This window comes from Dryobates pubescens, chromosome 1 (assembly GCF_014839835.1).
Source record: "Dryobates pubescens isolate bDryPub1 chromosome 1, bDryPub1.pri, whole genome shotgun sequence".
NCBI classification, from domain to species: domain Eukaryota; kingdom Metazoa; phylum Chordata; class Aves; order Piciformes; family Picidae; genus Dryobates; species Dryobates pubescens.
Window position 1 is genome coordinate 57,965,708 of NC_071612.1, and position 24,729 is coordinate 57,990,436.

Genomic DNA, 24,729 nt, shown 5'->3' on the forward strand with positions numbered 1-24,729 from the left:
TGGCCACACTGTTCCTGATGCAGGCCAGGATGCCATTGGCCCTCTTGGCTGCCTGGGCACACTGCAGGCTCATGTTCAGCTTACCATCAACCAGTACCCCCAGGTCCCTCTCTGCCTGGTTGCTCTCCAGCCACTCTGTCCCCAGCCTGTAGCTCTGCATGGGGTTGTTGTGGCCAATGTGCAGAACTCGGCACTTGGATGTGTTAAAATCTCATGCCTATGAGCTCCATCAAGAACCAGAGTTTTAGTGTCTGTTAGAATTTCTTTTGTTTCATGTCTAGTTCACACCAATCTATGTTAGTATGGAGGCACTTTTGCATTGGCATTTGTACCAGTAGTGAACTGGTTAGACAGGTAAACTGGCTGAAAAAATAAGTACATTTCAATTTCTCATACTGAGTTTATTTCTTTGAACTGACTTCTTAGGGAGTTGGATGAGTGCTAGCACAAATAAAAGAGGAGAGGCATGTTGCATGGAGGAAGAGCAGAATTCTGACAGGCAGGTTAGAGCCACTTAAATTGTTATAGAACCTCAGTATTTGGTGTCATATAGGCAAGGATCAAAGATTATTTTTTTCTCTAATGGAGATACACAATGCTGGAGTTCTAAGCTCAAAGAAATGAAGGTAAGGCAGGAGCGAGTACTTAGATATGTATCTGTTCTTCATATCTTTTTAAAATTCACTTTTTGAAAACAATTACAGAACTTCATGGGGGTCAAAATTGTAGTGAGGTCCAGATATGATTGTGTTGTGTAGAGCTTTGTTTTGAGCCTGATCTTCTGCACTTTCTGCATATGCCTCCTTGTAGTGTGACAAATAATGAATGTGTTGCTTGTTCCTGTTTTGGTGTATAATACTTCCACTCTAAGCAACTTCCAAGATGACTAATCTTAATCTGTTCAGTTACATTGCATTCTATACCCTGATACCGTTGCTTGCTGTGGTGGGTTGAAGTTCCCCCCAGCATAAGCCACCACATTTGCTTTTATCTTGATCTGCATTTTTTTGAGGTGTTACAGTGCAGACATACAGAGCTATCAAGAGCTGATACAGTATTAAAATGTAATTGCACTGTAGCTTTATAGAGATTGTAAGGTGATGTTTTCTATTTTCTGTTATATTTCTTTCCTCATAACTTGAAAATAAACTGTTTGGCATTTTGGCCTCTGCTAAATATTGAGCTGATTCAAAGAGCTGTCCACAAGACATGGATTAACTTCTTCAGTGGTGTTGGCAAAAATACTTCATGTCTCTTGTTCCAATTAAAAGTGATTGAGTGGTACAAAAATCTCATCTCAGATTTTTTTTCATAACCTCTTTCCTCTTTTTTTGAGTGTTTAAGTGTTAGTTTAAGCAATTGCATTTGAAAATGTGCGAATGACCTCATTCTGGTGTTCATGTCTTCTTTCCCCTTCTTACATACACCTTGAAAGACAGGACTGGTGAAACATTGCTGTTACCTACTTCTGAGATTATTGAATATTGTTTTGATGTCTGTATGCTTCTTTGAAATAATGATCGTAATTTATTTGGTACTATTAACAGCCACAGCCAGGGAGTAGGTTTTAATGTGTACTATGTTCTCTGAGTAATTCTTTAACCTAGATTAGAATAATCATTTTGAATCAGTGGTGCAAACTGTTAATAAACCTGAAGGGAGTGCATTTCCACATGTGGGAAAGGTAGACAGCTCCATTGCGGTTTGGTAAGCAGAACATTAGCTCATCTAGGGGCTCCAGGTTCCCTTTTACCTTCTCACACAATTCCTCAGCACTCTTTGCAAATTACTGGTTTGTATTTAGTCAGTTTGACATGAGAGGTCAAAGCTGCCTTTTTGCTGCAATGAAGTATGTATGTGCTGTATTTCTGTTAGTGACTACTAGAAAATTAGCTCAATTTTGTACAGGTTTTTGGAATCTTGGGCTTTTTTCAGGTAGTTTCTAGGAGTGTGTGTTTGGGAAGGAAGTCACAGCAAAACATTTAAATGTTTCCTGTTGGATAATTGCATTTTTCCCAGTCCTAAAACCTTATTGCCACTGGGAATAAATGTAATCTAAAACTTGAATTCAGTTAATATTCTGAGTAATAAAATGTAAACACAGTAGAGGTGCTGAAGGAACTCTGTGCTGATTCTGTTTAACGCTGTTTTGTGACTATCTTAGACTGTCCAAAGAAAGGTGGTTTAATTTCAATAAAACCATTGCAAACTAGAGTTCTACGTATGAAAATAATTGGTGGAATGGATTAAACACAGGCCAGAACGTATGTCTGAAATCTTCTTGTAATTGCAAAATATTGTAATTTTACAGTACCATGACACTTCTAGACCTTGCACTTTCAAGTTCCATGTTAGAGTTATATGAAGCAAACCTATTTGATACAGCTGTCATTATACCAGTTTTGTGCAGTCTTACTAATATGTAAGTCAGGCTGTGGCTTCCATTGCTGCTGTCAAGAATGTAAAGATGTTTCTAGAAGCTGTCTTCTATGACACCACAGCTGAAATAACTTGAGGGAATTTTCTGAACCATTTGCACCAAGGTTTGGCAGACATTTTTGCTTACTAATTTTGAAATCTCAATATATTCCCTCGTGCATCTATTTTAATACTATGCTGCTCGCAGTTGTATAAAATCAGTGGCGTGTTTGGTTCCTGTGTGTGACCGTTTGACACTGTGCCTTTAAGAACAAGCAGTGCTGAGACACTGGCTAAATGTTTTTGGTACTAGAACCAAAACATTCTGATATTCTAAACGAATTTCATTGGTGGATAGACAAAAAATGCAGATTTAGATTGTGGGGCAGTTGGAATTTTTTTTTTCCTCAGTTCAGTTCGGTTTGAGGAGTTGGGGGAGTTGGAGTTTCAGCCTGTTCTCCCTGCCTGCTCTCTCTGCGAACTGCTGGAGTTGGCCTTCAGATAAGCAAACACTAATCCTGCATGGGCTTTTGAAGCTTACTAACAACTCTTTTCCTTAGTAACTTGCCTTTCTCTCTCTCTAACCACTTTTTGGGGAAAAAGGGAGGTAGGGGGGGAGAGAGGGGGTTCCAAGGAGGGGATCCCTCGCTCGGGGAGGGATTCTTGTTGTATTATTTCTCTTTGCTGTGTATTTACAATATATATATTGTAAATACCTGTATATATTGTGTTATATATAACCTGCTTTCCGTATATGCTTGTAAATATATAGCTTGCTCTTTCAACTGGGCTAGTTGTAGTTTCTTACTCTGTGGAGGAGGGAGAGCTAAGCCCTCTCTCAACCTACCACATTATGTTAAAAATTGATGATACATTTTAAAGATTTCTCCATCTCCTGTAGCATCTGGAACTAGTTTGTCAGCGCCCAGAGGTTTGCCAAGTGGTTGTGTGCCATTTGAACTCTGATCCAACTCAATATTTTTGCAGCAAGAGCTGCAGTGTACTGCAAACACATGATGAGTTGATGAAGTACGTGCTAAAAGTTGTTACAAAATTGGACAAGAAGCTGAAAATGGGGACATGAAGAGTGCAGCATTGAGAGCGGGGTGCTGGTTTCCCTGTTTGTGGGTCTATAACCAAATTGCAGTGGCCTTGGACAGTTAGCTGGGGTTTGCTCTTTCCTGCTTCTGGAATTATTTGAGTACTTGGCAGGAGTGTTTTACAGCACTGAAGCTGAATGTTTGTGAGGTTATTTGGAATGTTCAGATGGATGGTACTTCTCAAAAGTGCTTGTCACAGATGTAAGTTTCCTGCTACTGAAATTGTTAATGCTCCTGCTGATTTCAGTGGGAGCAGAGTTAGGCAAGGAGAGTCTTGAAATACCTTCTCTATAAATCCAGAGGTTCTTTGCAGTGGAAGTATTGTGTTTGTGGGAGGACTGAAGGGGAGTTCACAGAACAGGATTTTCAAAATAATTTCCTGTAGCTGATAAGGTGACTAGTGGGGTGATTGGGACTAAGGTGTAAGAAATTACAGAAAGGAGGAAGGGGAAAGGTTAGGGATAGGGAATATTTCTTAATGCTGACATTAGCTATCATGATTGGGGTGTGTTGGGTTTTGCTTGTTTGGGGTGTGTGTGGTTTTTTTCTTTAAAATGCATTACTCTTTCCCAGATCTAATTTTCACACTACAGAAATGCCCTATATTTAACCCTGTAAAAATTACCTTCCTGCTACAAAGTCTGCTTTTGATACTTATTGCCTGACAGTCAAGCAGTCAAATCATCCTAAATAACAGGATAATCGTTATAATCCTTTATTACAAGTGTATCTGTCTTGATTTATACTAATAAAGTATTCCAATCTATGGACATTCTTCTCCCATTGTGCATTACATCATGCTTCACTTCAGTGGTAAGCTTCTGGGGACAGATGTCGCTGCCATTTGCATATGCAAATTATTGCAGTTTGTGCCCTTTTTTAATCTAACAAACCTGTGCTTAAACTGGATTTGATTTAAATTTTTTGTTTGTTTGTTGTTTGGTTGTGTTTGTTTTTATTCCCCCCCCCCCTTATTTGTGTATTTCTAAGGGTACTACTTTATATTGTGGAGCAATAGTTTGACAATAAATGTATGAGTGATACAGGACAGGTAAAGGAAACATTTCATAGTCAAGTTTGCAGGTGGATATTGTAGAATTGGGAACACTTAAAATCACTTGGAAAATACCATAGTGTTTATGCATTAAAACTGAATAGTTAAGTTTTGTAACAGTGTTCTCAATTGATGACAACAGTGTTTCCCTCTATCAACAGCACACAGCCATGTATATACAAATAACCTATAGGAAAGCTGCACATAATAGACTTTTCATAATGCCACTGCATTTGAGCTTTCCAGGGGAAGGCTCAAAGGTCATATCATTGGTTTATGGCTGTGGAATTATCCCTGTGCTAGGGTATGGTTATCAGACATTCCTCACATTCCAGGTGTCTAATATTATAGTGCTTACATACCAGTGCAGGACCAACTGCTGCGTCAAAGAAAAAAGCAGGAGAAAACACTCATGGCATTACTCATTTCCACTTCTCTGCCTCCCCTTCCCCACAACCTTTCAAAATGTCATCTTTGCATTGAACTGGGAAATGTTAAAGGGATAAACAAAGTACAAGTAGTGATTTGGTTGGGGCTTTTTGCCCTACAGAACCAAAGAGGTAGTGTGTTGAGCTGGAAAATGTTGATGCTCTTTTCATTTAAAGACGTTTCTTTTGGTTCTTGCAATGATAAAATGATACAGCAAAATGTATTACTGTGTTCAGAGTGGCATTTTTGTCTTCACTGATGGTAATTAAGTGTTTCCACTGCTAAAACAGTTTATCATAATCATAGTCAAAAGGAAAAGGAAACCAAAATCCCATGACAGCATGCAGTTTGACCTGGTCCTGCAACCAGTGGGTGTGGGTCCCTTCCTTCCCAAAAGCATTCTTGCCCTTCTGGGTCTCAGCTATCCAGTTTATGTGCCTTTTCAGAAGCACCTGTGAAGGGATGAAGTGAGCTGCCATTGAGCTAATGTTAACCCTTAGGTAACTCAGAAGAGGCAGCTACCCTCTGCTTCCTTGCTGTTACAGTGTATTTTTATGGCAGTCCTTAACATGCACATGGCATCTTATGGTAAACTGGAAGGCAGCACACTCTCTCAGCTCTTGCCTCCCTCTGTCTTCTGCCTCCTGTACTGAAGTCTTGTTTACTATTAGTTTACTTCCTTCCATTCATGTGAGAAGGACAGCAATTCCCTGTTTTCTTTTTAATGTTAAGGAAACAAGCAAGATCTTCAGAGAACTTGAAGATTTTAATCCTTAACTTTCTATATTGCATAAAGCTTCAGTTTGAGAACATGTAGGATTTTTGAGCACTGAAGTTATGTCTTTTAAAATAAAAAATACAAAAAGGATAGTAATGTTTGTTAATATACTGCAAGCACTTAATGGTTGATGGTTTTGTCTTCTCAGTTCCTAGAAGGTGGAAAAGTAATACATTTTTCAGAACAGTTTCTGTCCAGAAAAAGAGCTAGCATTGTAAGAGGAGGAGAAAAAAATGTGTAATGTACATAATCGTATGTGAGAATGAATGGGTGTGAAATTTAATTAGTGCAATACTTCCTGCAAGAGCCAGACAAGATCTTGCTGCATAGCAAACAACAGGAGGATAACTGGGATTTGAAGAGAGTTTTCAAGTGTACATTGAAGTTGCTATAGAAGTTCAGCATTGACCCTAGTTATAATTGAATTCAGAACTCCAAGTCTTGACTGTAGGTCAAGTACCACACAGCAGAGGAGGTATTCTTGGAAGTAATTTTGAAAAAGATGAAGGTGAACCTTCAGGTGTTTATGTACTTCTTACCAAGCTGCATTTTCTTCCTTTTTAATTGAGCAAAAGAAGGCTCAGATTTTTTTATGTGGGGTTTCTATGGTTTGGTTTTTAGTGGGGTGGTTGGTTTTCGGTCCATGTCTCTTCCCTCTCCTCCATGCCCCATTTACTGAGATCTGCCTACTGCATCCTTTCTTCACCATGTCCTCCAGCATGTATTATAAATCATCATAAATCAGTATTATGAAGTTGATGCAAAAATGTGAGCAAAACACGTCACAGGATCACAGGATGTCAGGGGTTGGTAGGGACCCAAATAGGTCATCAAATCCAACGCCCCTGCCAGAGCAGGACCATACAATCTAGTGCGGGTCACAGAGGAACACATCCAGCCAGGCCTTGAAAGTCTTCAGAAAAGGACACTCCACAACCTCTCTGGGGAGCCTGTTCCAGTGGTCTGTGACCCTTACAGTAAAGAAGTTCTCCTTGTATTGAGGTGGAACCTTCTGAGCTGCAGCTTACATCCATTGCTCCTTGTCCTATCACAGGGAGCAAGTGAGAAGAGCCTCTCCCCTCCCTCCTGACACCCACCCCTCAGACATTTATAAACATTTATTAAATCCCTTAAGTCTTCTCTTTTTCCAGACTGAAAAGCCCCCAGTCTCTCAGCCACTCCTCATAAGGCAGTGTTCCAGTCCCTTAATCATCCTTGTAGCCCTCAGCTGCACCCTCTCCGGCAGATCCCTGTCCCTTTTAAACTGGGGAACCCAAAACTGAGCATGGTACTCAAGATAAGGTCTCATAAGGGCAGAGTAGAGGGGGAGGAGAAACCTCCCTTTATTTGCTGAACAGATAATACAAATAATTATAAATCATCATAAATCAGTCTTACAAAGTTGATGCAAATAGTTCTATGTGAGCAAAACATGTCACAGGATGTCAGGGGTTGGAAGGGACCCAAATAGATCATCAAGTCCAACCCTCCTGCCAGAGCCCTCTTCTTAATACACCTATTGGCCTGCTTGGCCACCAGGGCACATTGGTGTCCCATGGATAACTTGTTATCCACCAGGAGTCCCAGGTCCCTCTCCATGGGGCTGTTCTCTAGCAGATCACCTCCCAACCTGTACTGGTGCAGTTTATTATTCCTCCTCAGATGCAGGACTCTGCACTTGTCCTTGTTGAACCTCACTTGGTTCCTCTGTGCCCAGCTCTCCAGTCTGTCCAAGTCTTGCTGGATGGCCGCACAGCCTTCAGCTGTATCAGCCAAGCCTCCCAGTTTGGTGTCATCAGCAAACTTGCTGAGCAGACACTCTGTTCCCCAATCAGTGTCATTGATGAAGATGTTGAACAGCACCGGACCCACCACTGATCCGTGGGGGACTCCACTAGTTACAGCTCTCCAGCTGTCATGCTGTATTCACATTGTCCTTCAGGATTTAAATAAAATTGGGTCTTGAAGTATGCTAAGAAGGTCAGTGCTGCTGCTCTCAGCTGAGTTTAGAAGAGAGTGAAGACCAAAGTCCCGAGTTTCTTATTGATAAAGTACAGCCCTAATCCTAATTGGGATAACTTGTAGTTCAGTGTTACAGTTGGTTGACTCATGAACAGATTTTGGACAAAAGCACAAGGCAGAGACAGAATGCAGCAGAATGCAGCATTATTCTTGAACAGAACAACGTGTTGAAGATGGGGTGGGGGTGTGTGTATATATGTAGGTGTATAGAAAGACACACGTATGCTCTACACATTTGTAAGAACATGCACATTGGTAGTCTCAGATCACAGAAGTATGAAATACTGACTGAAGGATAGCAGTCACTAGTATATGTAGTAAACTTCTCAATTTTTTATGAATCCTGACCTTATGAAGAAAACTTTTACATATTAATGGTGGGTTGACTTAGCTGGATGACAGATGCTCACCAAGCTACTCTTACTGCTTTCCTCCTCTAGTGAGGGTGGGGGATAAGATAGAAAAAAACCTCATGGATCAAGATAAAGGCAGCTTAATGAAGCAGGGGAAAACAAAAGGATTTATTCTTTACTTCCCATCAGCAGGTGACATCCAGCCACTTCCTGAGAAGCAGGACTGCAGTATGCATAGTGGTTGCTCCAGAAAACAAATTTCATGATCATTATTGTCTCTCAACCCATTCCTCTAAGCTTTTATTGCTGAGCAGATGTCATACAGTATAGAATATGCCTTTGGTCAGTTTAGGTTGTCTGTCCTGGTTATGTCCCCTCCCACAATCTTGCCCACTGCTGGGGCAATGACAGCCTTGCCGCTGTGCAAGCACTGCTTGGCAGTAGCCAGAATGCTGATGTGTTCCCGTCACCCTTCTACCTGCCAGTACAAAGCACAGCACTAGGAGGACTGCTGTAAGGAAAATAACTGTCTCAGCCGGACCCCATACAATATCTAGGGAGTACATCAAGAAATTTGTTCAAATAGGAGTACTGCACTGACAATACATCAGTCTGTCCAGGGAGGTGGTGGAGTCGCTGTCCCTGGAGGTGTTCAAGGGGAGATTGGACGTGGCACTTGGTGCCATGGTCTAGTCGTGAGGTCTGTCGAGACAGGTTGGACTTGATGATCCTTGGGGTCTCTTCCAACCTTAGTTATACTGTGATACTGTAGGTATGGTTCCCTTTTACAGTATCATCAGCCTCTTTATGACCTTTAGATGTATATACAGACTTGTAGCCATGGCTGCAGATGCAATAGCAACTGTTCATGGTAACATATCCTGCATCTGGGGAGGAATAACAACATGCACCAGTACAGGTTAGGGGCTGCCTTGCTCGAAAGCAGCTCCATGGAGAAAGACCTTGGAGTGCTGGTGGACAGCAGGTTCTCCATGGAACAACAATGTGCCCTTGTGGCCAAGAGAGCCAAGGGTATCCTGGGATGCATCAAGAAAAGTCTGTCCAGGTGAGACAACACCTGGAATACTGCATCCAGTTTTGGGCTCCCCAGTTCAAGAAAGACAGAGAACTGTTGGAGAGAACTCAACAGAAAGCCATGAGGATTATTTAGGGGACTTGAGCATCTCCCCTATGAAGAGAGACTGAGATCCCTGGGGCTATTTAGTCTTGAGAAGACTGAGAGGGGATCTCATCAATATGTATAAATATCTGAGGGGTGGGTTTCAAGTGGAAGGGGCTAAGCTCTTTGTGGTGGTGCTCAGTAGTAAGACAAGGAACAATGGTTTCAAGATTGAACGTAGAAGATTTTGCCTCCACATGAGCAGAAACTTCTTTACAGTGAGAGTGACAGAGCACTGGAGCAGGCTGCCCAGAGATGTTGTGGAGTCTCCTCTGGAGACTTATAAAACCCACCTGGATGTGTTCCTGTGTGGACTACCCTAAGTGATCTGTTTTGGCAGGGTGTTTGGACCTGATGATCTCTTGAGGTCCCTTCCAACCTCTAATATGCTATGATACTGTGATGTATATATTATTGTAGAATCTACATTTTAAGGTCTTGGCAAACCCTACATTTTGAAAATGTCAATGAAAAATGTGGGTTTAAAATCATGTAAATTGATGACTACAAACTTGAAAAGTATTATAAACTACCTTGGAGTATCCGTGTCCTGAGACACAGCACCTAATCTTCTATTATGGTGCAATAAACCTCATTTTTTTGGGGTCATGGTTAATGAATGTAGTGGCAGTCTGTCTGTCACAGGTAGTGATCTTCACACAGATTCCTTTGGTCCTTGCTCCTAGGTATTATTTCCTTTCCAGTTACATCTTGTAATTCTTTGCTTTCAACTCTTGTCCTGCAAATTTTCTATTGCATTTTACTTATCTTCATATCATAGAACCATAGAATCAGTCAGGGTGTGAAGGGACCACAAGGATCATCTAGTTCCAACCCCCTTGCCATGGGCAGGGACACCTCTCACTAGATGAGGCTGGCCAGAGCCTCGTGTTAATCTCACTTATTTTTTTAAATTAAATACTATATCTGTTTAAATAGTCATGAAGGAATTAAGCACTTGGACACCACATTATGCTGATTGCTGCTTAATTGTGTAAGTCTGGGTCAAAAATCTGGTGCTGTTGAAAGACTCTGGAGCAACTACAGAAAAGAGTTGTGTGGAATGTAACACTTAAGTAATTGTAATATAGTTTTCCTGTTCAGAAAATCTGCTTGTGACATAGTTTAGATCTTAAGGCTGAGATGTCCAAATGTGATTGAGCAGACCAGAATTTGTAAACTAATTTGTCCATTGTTGCCTGTATTATGGGGCCTCTGCCTCCCTCTCTTGTTGAAGGTCCAGAATGGGTCAGTGAAGTGCTTTTCCACAGTTTTTTAGTGTTGCTTTGAATTATGGAGTGTCTGGAATGACAGAGCGGCTGCTATTCTTTCTCGCAGTGCATGAATCCTGACAGGTGCTAACACCTGGACAGAGCATCCACATGCCCAAATGATCTGCACTCTATCCTACAGAATGCACTGTGATGGTAAGAAGACAGCATTTGATGAAAAGTGAAATTGGTGTGGCATGCATTTGAAAAGCCAGGATAGTGCTGGGTTTATATCCTTCCTGAAGAGGTAGCTTAAACTGTTGCTGTGATTTCTGTCTTTGGTGAAAGGATTGAATGCTTATGCAGAGTTATAAATGATGGATATGTTTATAGGAGTTTGTTATGGTCCCTACTCTGCTGTATGATTTCTTAATTTTTTTTGTCTAATCGAAACTATGTGATATGCAAAATATTTTTTCTAACTGAACTATAAGATCTGTGTTAATATTATAATGTTTAGACTATGGATGACCCCAAACTTTTATTCTTTCTAAGATGTTTCATGAAAACTTACATCTGTAATCTAACTTGAAGCGGGACCTTTGTTAAAGCAGAATGTGACCTTACAGTTGGCACAGGTTCACATAACTAACCAGGCTTGCCAAAAGGCAGTTCCTTTTATGTGATTGATGCTTCCTCTGAGCAGTAGTGACCTGGGAACTCCCTGACATGGGTACCCTGTGTTCAATCCACTGCATGTTGTGGACAGTGTGGTTGAAGCTGCAGGTCAGTGTGTATACAGACTTTAAGAAGTTTCTCCTCCTTTCCTGTCTTCCTGTTTAGCTGTTACTATTTGCAAACAAAACAGTAATCTTTGAAGTGATGCTGGTAATTATTAATAGGTAGCATTTGGGCTGGTGTAGGTGATGTGTCAGTGCTAGGAAGTTAAAATTTGTAGGGCAGCTGTCAGCCCATTTTGCTGGGTAGCTGGCATCCTGGCCACAGCAGCACAGCTCCTGCTGCCCTGAGAAAAGGAGTCAGGTGAGGAGCAGAGTGGCAGGTCTGAGCTGGGATTTTGGGAGCGCTTCTTCTTAGAACAGCCTTGCTTAGAGCAGTACCTTGTCTGGATTTAAAAATATTGGCAGTGGGAGAGGATACAGTGGGGTAGGCTTGGCTTACTACAGGCATGGTCTTTCTGGAGATTGGTTAGGAGTTTAACCAAGTCAGCTTCAGTGAAATGTCCTATCCTGCATTGTAGTGTGGAGGATAGGGCATGCCTGTTTAAGAAAAGGGGCATGCTGAACAGATACTCCCAAGCTACACCTTGTCACTCAAATGGGAAAAGTTCAATGGCTCTCATAGAAAATCTCTGCCAGTAAACACAACTTTTTCTTACTTGTGCTGTTTACAATCCTGATGTAATCCCATGTGAATTTTATAATGATTTTTGGTGGTTTTAGTGCACGGCAGTATTCAAGTGGCAATAAATTAGGAAGCTTGTCTTATTTTGTGAATTTGTTAAGGACCTCAGTCATTAGTAACAATCATAGGATTATTTGGTAAAATATTTGGAGAAATATGAAAAAAATGATTCATGCTTATGATTAAAAAAAAAAAATCTATCTGCACTGCAGAAATTTTTGGATTGTAAGAGATGGATTCTTTGTAATGTCTGCAGCCCTAGTTCACAGGAATAAAGTGTCGCCCTAAATAAAGAATTACAGAATCACCAAGACTGGAAGAGACCTCAAAGATCATCAAGTCCAACTTGTCACCACAGACCTTGTGACTAAACCATGGCACCAAGTGCCACATCCAATCCCTTCTTGAACACCTCCAGGGATGGTGACTCCGCCACCTCCCTGGGCAGCACATTCCAATGGCTAACAACTCTCTCTGTGAAGAACTTTCTCCTCACCTCGAGCCTAAACTTCTTACTGTCACTATGCTTAGGACAAAGCCTTAAATATGTTGTTCTTCCTAGTAAATATATCAGTGTATCAAGCATGGCATTCAGCTGTGGATTTATTAACAGTTTTAAAAGTGGCAAACATAGGATGATGTAAAGCTCTGCTCAGCTTCATGTATTATTGTTATCGATCTACTTCTTGTAACAAATGGGCATACTATTAGAATGAGAAACTTTGTCTTCTCAGAGAGGCACCATGTGAACATCTGAAGGCCCATTAAACATTACTTGTAAAATGCATACTTTGTGCACTCTTTCTCCACACTGCTGCTTATTTTATGCAAGTATGTGGATTGGTAAGTGCTGCTGTGTCTTAGATGGTTGTATGCTCTTTTCTGAGTTTCCTTTCTGTGGTAATTGGTGAGGAGGATCCGGAAACCTTGTGCTCTCATCACAAACTCGACGTTTAAGAGTCTGGTTCTTCTGGGGACTAATAGGAGTATAGATTTTTAACATTTTTTAACGTTTAATTTTACAAGTTCTTGTTTATTGTTTTAATGTTTTTAACTGTCAAAATGTGAAAGATGTTGCACTTGAGTGCCCATACCGAAAAATGTTTGCAATAATTATGTTCTTACAATTCAGAGTGATAGCATAGTGGAAAACCAATCAAGAGCCTGAACTTACAGAAGGAGAAAACACCTCACTGTCCTTTCTCCATGCTTTTTTTTTTTAGCTTATGTCATAATAGGAATTAGTATGAATAGCAAACACAGGTATGTGAGAGAGAAAAGATGTATTATTAACTATTTTATTTGGTTTTAGGTTGACCAAGCCTTTGTCATTTGCGGATTGTGTTGGGGATGAACTGCCATGGGGATGGGAAGCTGCCTATGATCTTCAGATTGGTGTATACTATATTGATCACATCAACAGTAAGTATTTATCAGTTTGCTGTGTTGATTAGATAAGAAGGCTCGTCTTGTGAGTAGACCTCCCTGAGAAGCTTCTGAAGCATAATTTGGAGTAAGGAAAAGTTTCTTGTCAGAGAAGTATAGTTAAAATAACTTCGGGTTTTTCAGGAGACAAATTACCCCATTTGTCTGCATGGTTTTGATAAGGATGGTTGCAGATGTGTTATAGGTGGCTCTAATGAGTCTTCATCTTTCTCTGTGAAAAAAATGCATGTAATCTGTAGTAAATAAATATGGTTTCCATATGTTGGTTATCTGAAGTGTACGGTATTGGTGACTGTTAAATATTCAGCAGTGCACACTGGCAGAGATAGTCTAGTCCGAGTAACAAAAGCTGCCTTCAGTCTGCTACTGAAAGGAGCTACTGTAGATCAGGTAGTATGGAGTGTGAGGGAGTATTTATAACTTGTATATGAGGTATGGCAAACATAGTGTAGTTTAAGAATACATTTCAGGCTATGAATATGTTGTAGCAATATGAAAGGCAATGGGATCAAAATGCTGGGGCAAATGTGTCCTTTAGTATAACATTAATGGCTCACAAGAAAACCTGCTGGTACAAAATGACTGCATCTACATATATATTAATTCTATGAGATTTCTATCTAAAGCACATGAAACTAGAGGAAAAATTGAAATGTGATGCTTGTTACACTTACTGAAATTAATATATTCCTGAAAATGTTTCTCTTTTCTTTTTATGTGTCTATTGCTCCATATTAGTTGAAACCTTTTTCTACTTTCTCAGAAATTCTTTAACAACATAATAGAAGAGATTCTCTTTGAGACCAATACCTGAATATGGGTGCCTGCACTTGTGCTAGCAGTGCCGTGTACTTAATTAATGTCAGTGGCCATCTTGGATAGATTAGCAGAGACAACTGCAGAAAATCTATAGATAGAACATGGACAGTAAGAGACCAGTGGCCTTCTGAAACAAGAGATGAGGACAAGGCTCATTACCCATAGCATCTCAAATGTATGAGCAAGTGAATCAAACCTGAGATGTCTAAGCTGCTTTGTAGCTATCTGGTCAATACAGTCAGTGTAATGTGAACTGTGATGCAACTGTCTGGTTTATTGTCTGCTTTGGAGATGAGCTGATTTAAGCTCCTTTTGTTTGGGTTGGAACTCTGATAACTAGAATGTGACATTATAGAATACATAGAATATGTATCTCCTGTGCTTGTTGAACACCTGCAGATGGACACCCAGTGTTGAACTGAATCCCACCCAATAGCTTCACTTGGGCTTTTATAAGCCAGCTTTCCTGGAATAACAGTGAGAGTCCTCTGATCTTAACATGTGGCCTTAAATGTTTCTGAACTTTAAAAAAACAGGGGCATACTTGATTGAATTCAAAAGGTCAGGAAAGGAAATGTTTTGCTTCTAAATCCAAATACTATTTTAAAATGAACTGCCTGCTGTCCCCAGCACTGCCACTATTGAGAAGCATGGCTGGGCTAATGAACCCCAGTTCATTATTCCTTCATGTATTGCTATCAGAGAATCAGCAACAGTGGTTTCCATCCATTGTTCAGTAGTATGTTTGGTTCCTGTTATATTAATGTGCTCCTTTGTATCAACTTCAGTGAAACTTCTTATGCTTAGTAAAGCAGCACATTCTAGTGTTGTACCTTGTGTTTTGCACAGTGTTTCAGTGAGTGTATTCTTGAATTGCTAGGAGGTAAATGGCCTAAGATTCTTAAATGCAGGTAATTTTTCTGAGGTGCCAAATGTGGAGATTATACATTCTACTTCACCTGATGGGGATACATGTGTTGTTTTGATGCTATTGAAATGCCTAGCATGGATGTCACTAATAATTAGGGGGGGAAAGCCTTTCTATGAAGCAGCTTTTGCACTTGCTTACTGTTTCATTATTGGTGCAGTAATTCAGATGTGTTGATTATGCTTTTTGTATTTGAGCTGTTGAAATTCTGTGAGGAATGTGCTTATGTTAGAATAAGGATGAGTATTATTTCACCTCTATCAATTACAATTTTGTTAGTTCTCTTTTGTACTGGACAAAGAAACAATGAGGGAGTAAAACTGTACTCACTGCTAGGAGGACCAAATGGATAGATGTCAGATAAACAGGTTAGATAAAGTGGAATTTCAGGACCTGTAAATGACAGCTTGAGGAATAGCACCTTCAGAAGAAATCTGGTCCCATGTGTTAGGTAGGGAGATGTGACATTTCATGTTCAGTGCCCCTTGGCTGGATTTATTTCATCAAAATATGGGAGATCCTCTTGCATCCTATAATTATTCTGAACAGTTTGTCTGTTATCAGTCCTGGTTTTAATTTCTTTTTCTAGTGTTGTTCCTACTGTGTGCCTGTGTACAAAGCTATATTTGACACAACTGTGAGGTTTCAGGTTGCCCTCAGGACTTTAGAGCCATTGGAGCAAGACCAGCCAAACTTGCTAAATTTCTTAAACCAACTCAATAAACCGTGAGCAGCAGGCTAGACCTTAGCACAACAGACCGTAAATTCTGAAGGTCTTACTCTTTTTCTGTTAAAAACTCAAGGTTGAAAAGAGAGAGAATTTCCATTAGTGTTCAGTGCAAGACTTGTTCTGCTCCCCTGGAAGGGTGGATTATTGGCAAAACTCCCACTGATTTCAAGGAAGTAGTACTGGGGTGGACCTTGCAAAGTTCTAAAAATGGCAACCAAATTTCTATAATGGCAATTTCCCACAAAATATTTAAATCAGTATATAGAATACATAGAATAAACCAGGTTGGAAGAGACCTTCAAGATCATCGTGTTCAACCCATCAGCTAATCCAACACCACCTAAACAACTAACCCATGGCACCAAGCACCCCATCAAGTCTCCTCCTGAACACCTCCAATGATGGTGACTCTACCACCTCCCCAGGCAGCCCATTCCAATGTGCAATCACTCTCTCTGTATAGAACTTTTTCCTAACATCCAACCTAAACCTCCCCTGGCGCAGCCTGAGACTGTGTCCTCTTGTTCTGGTACTGGCTGCCTGGGAGAAGAGACCAACATCTGCCTGTCTACAACCTCCCGTCAGGTAATTGTAAAGAGTGATTCGATCACCCCTGAGTCTCCTCTTGTCCAGGCTAAGCAACCACAGCTCCCTCAGCCTCTCCTCATAGGGCTTGTATTCCAAACCCCTCACCAACTTTGTTGCCCTTTTCTGGACATGCTCCAGCAAGTCAACCTCCTTCCTAAACTGAGGGGCCCAGAACTGGACACAGTACTCGAGGTGCGGCCTAACCAGTGCAGTGTACAGGGGCAGAATGACCTCCCTGCTCCTGCTGGCCACACTGTTCCTGATGCAGGCCAGGATGCCATTGGCCCTCTTAGCTGCCTGGGCACACTGCAGGCTCATGTTCAGTCTACCATCGACCAGCACCCCCAGGTCCCTCTCTGCCTGGTTGCTCTCCAGCCACTCTGACCCCAGCCTGTAGCTCTGCATGGGGTTGCTGTGGCCAATGTGCAGAACCTGGCACTTGGATGTGTTAAATCTCATGCCGTTGGACTCTGCCCATCTGTCTACTTTTATATGTTAAAATATGTGCTGTATTATATAATACATATATGATATTTATAAATATAGAAGAAATATTTCCCCCATCCGTGTAGCTATTTTAGTCATAGAATACATATACATAGAATACATAGAATAAACCAGGTTGGAAGAGACCTTCAAGATCATCACGTCCAACCCATCAACCAATCCAACACCACCTAAACAACTAACCCATGGCACCAAGCACCCCATCAAGTCTCCTCCTGAACACCTGCAATGATGGCGACTCCACCACCTCCCCAGGCAGCCCATTCCAATGTGCAATCACTCTCTCTGTATAGAACTTTTTCCTAACATCTAGCCTGAACCTCCCCTGGCGCAGCCTGAGACTGTGAGTCCTTTACCTTCCCTTCTGTCACACAAACATGAGAAAAGCCTACTTTCCTTAACTGCTAGAGGAAACTGCTTCCCCTTCACAGAGTAGTAATAGTTGATCCTGAGCAGTCTGCAATCGTAAAACAGTCCCTCAAATCTGGGGAATATTCTTTTGGTGTCAGTATGTTCAAGCATAATCTGTTTTCATTATCATCATATTATATAATTGTATATATTTTAATGATTTTTTTTTTCAAATGCATCTTTGTTTTTCTAGCTCTTAATTGCCTTAGAGCTTTCTCATGATGCTTTTGGATGATGTAACCCGCTTAGAGAAACACTGAGTAAGGCCATTACTTTATGAATTTATTACCCCAATTAGGAGTTTTAATGTGATGCTTTCAGCTTCAAGGGAGACCAGATTACAGGCCATCTGGCAAGGCAGAACTTGCATATGATGTGGGTATAGCTAATACTGTAATAACCTAAATGCTTACCCTGTGGCTTGGTAGCACCCTTTGTTAGAGGGTATTACTTGGTGGCCAGGGACTGAGGGATTTCTTTTGTACAGGATCCTTCTTTCTGTGGTTTGTGAGAGTCCAAAGTTTTTATAGCTTACAGTACTCTCTCTTGCCGTTCCTGGTGTGTAGTAGTGTGTTCATCCACTTCAGTTAATTTGCTAACATTTTCCAATTTTGTTAAATAACACAATTAGGAATTCAAGGCAGTACCAAAGATAACACAAACCTATTATGCCACTTCATTTCATGTTTCTACAGGCAAAGACATCACTTTCAAATTTCCCAATTCTTCTGCTGAGTTTTCAGTATCAAGCATGAAGTGGCTTGGATTCAAGCATTTCTGCTCTTAGAGCTTGGATTTGCAAACACTTCTAAGGGGATACCATTTCTGAAAGAACTGGTCCTGCTCTGTTGCTACCTCTGGCCTTCCATTCTGCCCCTACGCTGGTTTCACTTACCCTGGCAGGAACATTTGTGTGGCCAGACAATGAATCCGATCAGGGAGCTGGTTCAAGCTGTAGCTAATCTGGTATGGAAAAACAATGTTGCTATTTCTTCTCCTTTCCACACCCTTACTTATGCAAGCAAGAGAGAGTAGGTGACCTGGGGATATGAGAGAACAATCAGGTGGGACAGCTGCTTTTTGTGGTCGCATGGGTTAAAGGCATTTTGAAATTACACCCTTGAACTCTCATCTGTTCCATGGTCTGTGCAAACCACCCAGGAACCAGTTTTGACTCTGAGACTGTGATTTCCAGATGCTCTTCTCAGGTGGTGGTGGCTGCTGAAGTAGCAGTTGCTGCTTGCCCTGATTCCTGTCCCCATATTGTGTCAGCATGAGGATGTCTAGTAAACATGGACAACATGCAAACAATCTGCTTCCTGAGGTGTGAGAGTTGTCTTTCCCCACCTCCTCTTCATTTCCCCAGCTGCTCAGGTTTTCTGATCTGGATCATTGCATGGGATGCATGTAGATGAACAGCTGTGGAGGTAATGAGAGCAAGAAAGGGAAACTTCTAGTTCTGGCTTGACGTGACTAACCTGAGCGACTCCTGGGCTGGGACAAGTTCTGCACTGCCTTTAGCATTCAACGTATTCCTAAGCAACTTAGCCTATTTGCTCCAGATCTTACTTTCAGGCTCAGGAATAACCAAGCAAGTGGTTATTTCTTCATTGCATTGGTCTGTTTAACTTACAAAGTGCATACTCTGCTGTTTAGTAATGTTTAGTGGCAAAGGTAGAAGAAAGGAGCTGTATTAAAAAGGTAAGGGTGGGAAAGAATAGGTACTCCTAGTCCAGTAGTATTTCAGACCATCGCAGCACTTTTTTTGACATTCTGTACCTCAAAATGGTGACTTTTTGCCTTGTCCTCTGGCTCCTCTGCTTCTGCAGCTCCTCCCATCAAAGTGAACTGTTGTTTGCTTTGGAAGAATGAATGTGCTTTTCCCAGAGACAGCTTTCTACCACTGTTTCATTCACAAAGAAAAAGAAAATTGAGTCAAAATGTTGCTAAACCATCAGAAAGCTTAGAGGTAGAGGATTTTATCTCTGCTCATCTTGAGAACAGAATTCTTTGGGGGTCCCTGTTTCCTCACTATTTCCCTTCTTTGTGAAATTTTGAAGCCTAGCTGTTTACCTACTGTTTGACGCTTAACACAATATTTTAACTACAGGTACTCTGTTTCTTATTGTAATCATACACTTCCGTGACAGTTTACACTTGTGCAACTGATTTATTTAACACAGGGATTTATTTTTTTGGGGGGGAAGGGGGAAAGGGCGGAATAGACTGGCTCTTCTCTGCTCCAGCCTGGGACTCCAGTACCTCTGCATCTGTGGAAGGGTGCCAGATGGTATTTTCAGATAAGGAAGAAATCTGGAAATCGCCCCAGAAGTCTGCGATTCCTGTTAGTTTGAGGGAGTCAAATGGTGTATCATGATCATATATGTGTACCATGTGTTCCCATGACCCATCACCATCTTCTAGGCAAGTAGTGACATGCAAGCATTTATGAAACGATTGTGAAGACTCCTTTCTGTCAGCAAACACACATGGTAAAAACCCCTGTGCAGTGCATATTACCTTGAATCTTATTTCTAGCTATCTTTTCTGCCCCATGGCTATAGGAAGGGATTCATCTGGTACATGTTGGCTGTAGAAGCAAGGCTCAAGTAATGAAGACTCTGGATTAAAGGCTCCTACCTTTTATTTAAAGATCATATTTGTGTATTTTTTCTTATGTCTTACTTCTGATAGCCATAGCAGCAGAGCATTTCCTACTTACTGGATAACATAGAACAAAATGCTCAGGGTTTCTACTGCAAGCATGTGCTACCTGATAGCTAGAGGAAACTAATGTGCCATGAAGATATGTTCAGTATTTCTTCATAAAATCTCTGAATAAATATTTACTGGATATCTTCTCATGCTTGCACAGTATAGATGGAACACATTCTCATTTTATCTTGTTACTCAAATTCAAGCACAGGATTATTTTGTGGAAGAGTGAAGGGGGAGTCAGGAAGAGAGAAGCATTTTCTGTGTGCAAATTCCATGGCAGGAAACAAACTGTAGAGAGCTCAGTTGAGAGCATACTGTAAATAGCATATTTTTCCTTCATGTCTCTCTTTAGAACCCATATTCCATCTTACTGTGTGGTAGAATATGATGTTCTTTGAGTATCCAGCAATGTTTTAAATGATTTTTAAGATGCTCTATGTGTCATCTCACTGGCCTGCATGGTCTTACTGCAACAGCTCTGATGTGCTATTATTTTATGTATCTATTGAACAAATATGAAATGACACAATACTTGTTTGAGAATCCTTCCTCAAATTTTTGAATACAAATTGTTTTTCTTGTTTGTGTTTGGTTAGTATTTTAAATAGCAGAGGGAAGAGGAACGAGGGGGATGGGGCGGGGAAGAAAAGCTTTCAGGCGGCCTCTGATATGTAAAGTGTGTTCATTAAGCCAGTCTGGTACCACTTTGTTATTCTCCCTGAAACCAGTGCCAGTTCATTTCCTGCTTTGCTGTGCACCAAGACTTGTATCTCGGTCACCTGCAGTACTTGTTTTGCTAGTTGAAGTACAATGGAGTGACATTTGTACTCTCCCCCCCCAAGTATGTAAGAGAGTCAGAGATGTGTAATGGCGTTATCTTTTCATCACTTACTAGTTCAGGCAGAGACATTCCCACCCTGACACAGAGTCCCTAGTTGAGTCGAGTCTACGTGGTGTAGCCGAGAGCACAGCTCTGCATGTGGCATGCTTCTGTATCAGTCAGAACTACCCTCTTCTCAGGGTTCCATCATGTACTCCTAGTTTGCACGTCCAGAAACTTTCCTGTGGAAGGGAGAAAGTGCAAGATGTTGATGAGTAGATCCTTATGTAATATTCTAATGGCTGGCTCGATCCATGACTAGGCTTGCTGCTGCCAAAAATGGATGTCTCCTTGCTTCCCTAGCTGGGTGGTTCTTCCTCTTCTATACTGGCTCATTCCGTCTTTGGTAGCATGGTACAATGTGCCTGCTAGAACACGATGTATCTGCTTCCATGTTGTCTTTTGGAGCCAGTGAGTGTTTGGGTGGGTTTAGTGTGCCTTTGTGTTGGGTTGAGTGCGCACCAGAGACGGCTATATAATGCTGGGGAACATGGGTTAATGTGACAAAAGCCATCACTGGCAAAAACGAAGGTGAGGGACTTTATAACAGCTCCAGCTGTGGCATGCAACTTTCCTCTGCCTTGGAACAGACTCTATTTTGAGATGATTCTGTTACATTTACAAGGTAGAATAACACAGACAAGTGTTAAACAGGTGAGAGTTCTCTCTCCAAGATAAAAAGTACAATGTCATGATTTTGTCTCCTCTCACTGTGTGTGTGTCTTTTGCAGGTAACAATCTGACATACCTGGTATTTTTTTTAATGGGACACCTTAGGAGTACTTGTTCTCTAACTGTGTTGCCTAAATGCAGTGTCTGATTGAAGACCGCTTTCATGTGAGTCATTCCAGGGCCAGTTAATGGATTATTTTGTTTGGCAAGAGGAGATGTTGGAAAACTATTGCTTCCACATATTGTTAATCTGTAGTGAAATGTCCAATTCTCTCATGTCTAGCAGTAGGGTGTCAGGGAGCCATTCTCTTCCCTTTGGGAATCTCTACTGGGATTTTAATGTAATGTATTTTAGGGAAATACAGTCTACTGCTAGTAAGGTAATAGTTTCTTTCTGTTCAAGTAGACTGTAAAAAATTGGCAGATCTTTATCTAAAAAAAGAAAAAAGTATACCTGGCTATAGCCTGTACTCTATGTGTGGGTGTATATCTTCTGTGTAATTACATGGAGCATGCATAACATTGCTGCCCCTGAAGCAAAGTCTAACCAAAGGAATAAAGAAAATTTCAGGGCATAAAGTCAATCCTGGCATTTTGGTTTTCAATTAATTTTTGGACCAAATTCTTAGCTGAGTTTTAGTCCCTCAAACCTGCCTGGAAGTGAGATGGGAATAATGTGATTCATGAATATCTGTATGATTAAAATCAGCGCAGCTTCCTCTGCTTTGTTACAGAGCTGTGATAATTTCAGTGCAGAGGAATGTCCTTGGGTAGAGTGTGCCATCTTGTGCTTGTGTGGTTCCACTGGGTGAGACTACAAGTGTGTTTTGTCTCACAGAATTCCACCCACAGTGTGGGTAGTCATTTAGATCTCTAAATATAGGAGGAAATTGCTGAATATCAGCCACACACCCCCCCTCCTAGTTCTGTTATTATGAATAATTATTCTGTGCTGTGATTGGACAGAGGAATTTGATATATACAAAGATTTTAAATGTGGTTTTTTTTACTCTAATTAGTGCTTTTGATAGAGCCTGATGTACAACTTTTAGTTGTTTAAGAGAGATTCCTTTAGTTAATACTGATGTTTACGCCACAAAAACCAATGGCAATGTATCTTCATTTTCTGTGCCTGAAATGGCTGAACTCTTGAATGTGACTGTCTGGTGATGCAGAAAACATTGGAGAGGTTGTGTCTGGGCAGATGGTTTGTTCATTTTCCACTGCTGATGCCTGGCTAGCATTTTCTAGGACAGATACAACTTACAGCTCTGTATAGTGTTCATAACCAGCGCTTAATCCTCACCTGACTAGCAGAAGTAACATCTCCCCCACCTGTCCAGCTAGCAATTTTGCATGATTCGTATCTGGTAGACAAGGCTTTAAGGTATCATGTTGCAGTCACTAGTGGAAATGTGTATCTGCCCTAAAAATGCAATGAGGTCTCCCAAGTCAATTTTGCATTAACTGTTGAATAATAAGGGCAGGAAAATGTTTGGATGTTCTTTGTAGTTTAAATCTTATGCTTTGGTTTAAGCATGAAGGGCTTCACATCTCAGTTTGAAATGTTGAGTAAACGGCTCCCTCAATGTCATGTCTGTAACTATACAAGTGCATGCAAGTTTGACCCTAGCATCAGGCACTTAAAACGTTCTTGTCCAAGGATAAGAAACCCTTGTCTTTGTGAGGCTTTATTCTGAGCATTATAAATACTTGGTTTTGAAAGAACTCTGCTTTAAAAAAAACCCTGTTATTGGCTTGTGGAAGGTACCTGTGCTCAAATGAACAGACTTTTCAAAGTGTGGCACTACAGTAAGAAATATTATCAGTACTTACGTCTGTAGGTTTTCTCTCTGTGGGATAAACCTACTGATTAAAATATAGATGAACAAGCATATGGTGCTGCTGCACACGAGTTTTTAATGTATATAAAATGAACAACTTGCCAAACAAGTGATACGCCGCTTTGGATTTTCCTTTTCATAACATTTAAAAAGACACAGAGTGAAAAATACTCCAGAGCCTTCTCTGCTTGGTAAAAGTTGAGTAACAATTCTAGGCTAGTCATTCCAGTACTGCTTTGCTTTTTCCAGGATTACATGTTTTCCTGACTTAAGAGCTTGTTCCAGAATGAAATAATTGTAGATAGAATTGGCTGAGAATAGTTGATCAGTAAATGTACCTACACAGGCACATACCAAAACCTCAGTCTGCTGAAGTTATGCTGAAGTAACAGTGTGCAGTTTTCAAAATGCAGGGTCACCTTTAACTTGTTTATGACTATCGGTATAAAAGTTGTTAGCTCGTATAATCATAGTATTGTTTTGCACATGCAGCTCAGAGAGGCAAAAGGAAAATGTTTGATTTTATTCGTCAGCAATACAAAATAATCTGCTGTTGATCAGCTTTGTCCTTCTCTTGCAGTCACAAGGACAGGGCATCTGTAGGCCACATTTTAGAACTCTGCAGGCTACATTTGGTCTTTGGGCTGCATGTTGAGCAATCCTCACTTAAAACCTACAAGGCAATTACCTGCAACATGCTCGAAGATGAGACCTTCCAATCTTGTAAGATTATTTGGTGGCTGCTGGTTGCACTCTTAAAACACAATCACATCATTACATTCTTCTCAAAAACCAACATAACTGCATTTATCCTATTTGATCATTGACCCATGAGAATCCTGCTCCATGCTCCTCATCCTGCCTCACAAAAAAGGACGGCTCTGGAAACCAGCACTTCTTATCTTGTGTAAATAACTGTGAATGTGGAGGTGTGTTAAAGCACAACAGCAATAAGTGGCCACAGATAGGGACATGTGTTGACCATTTAGGAGAGAAAAGGTATCGATTTGTTTCTTTGTGTGCCTGATGTCTTTGTGGAGAAGAGCAGGTATAGATGTGTGCATGTGTGTGTCTGTGGAGTGTTCCTGTTGGGATTATTGGAAAACCGACTGTGTATAAAGCTTCTCTGTTTTAACCTTTTATGCACTGCGCTTGAGTTTACATGGCTTATTCTGGGGATGCAGCCATTCTGCACTTCTAGAAATACCTTTCCCAAGCA

General features: G+C 40.9%; 1 protein-coding gene across 2 annotated transcripts in view; it reads left to right on the plus strand.

Annotated features, from left to right (window-relative positions):
* The window catches only part of WWC2 (WW and C2 domain containing 2), a 95,631-nt gene that overhangs the window by 19,100 nt on the left and 51,802 nt on the right, over window positions 1–24,729 (plus strand). For both annotated transcript variants that reach the window (XM_009896356.2, XM_054166347.1), the window contains exon 2: window positions 13,280–13,389. In XM_009896356.2, coding sequence (XP_009894658.2) covers window positions 13,280–13,389 — 110 coding nt within the window. The remainder of the gene's footprint in view (window positions 1–13,279; window positions 13,390–24,729) is intronic.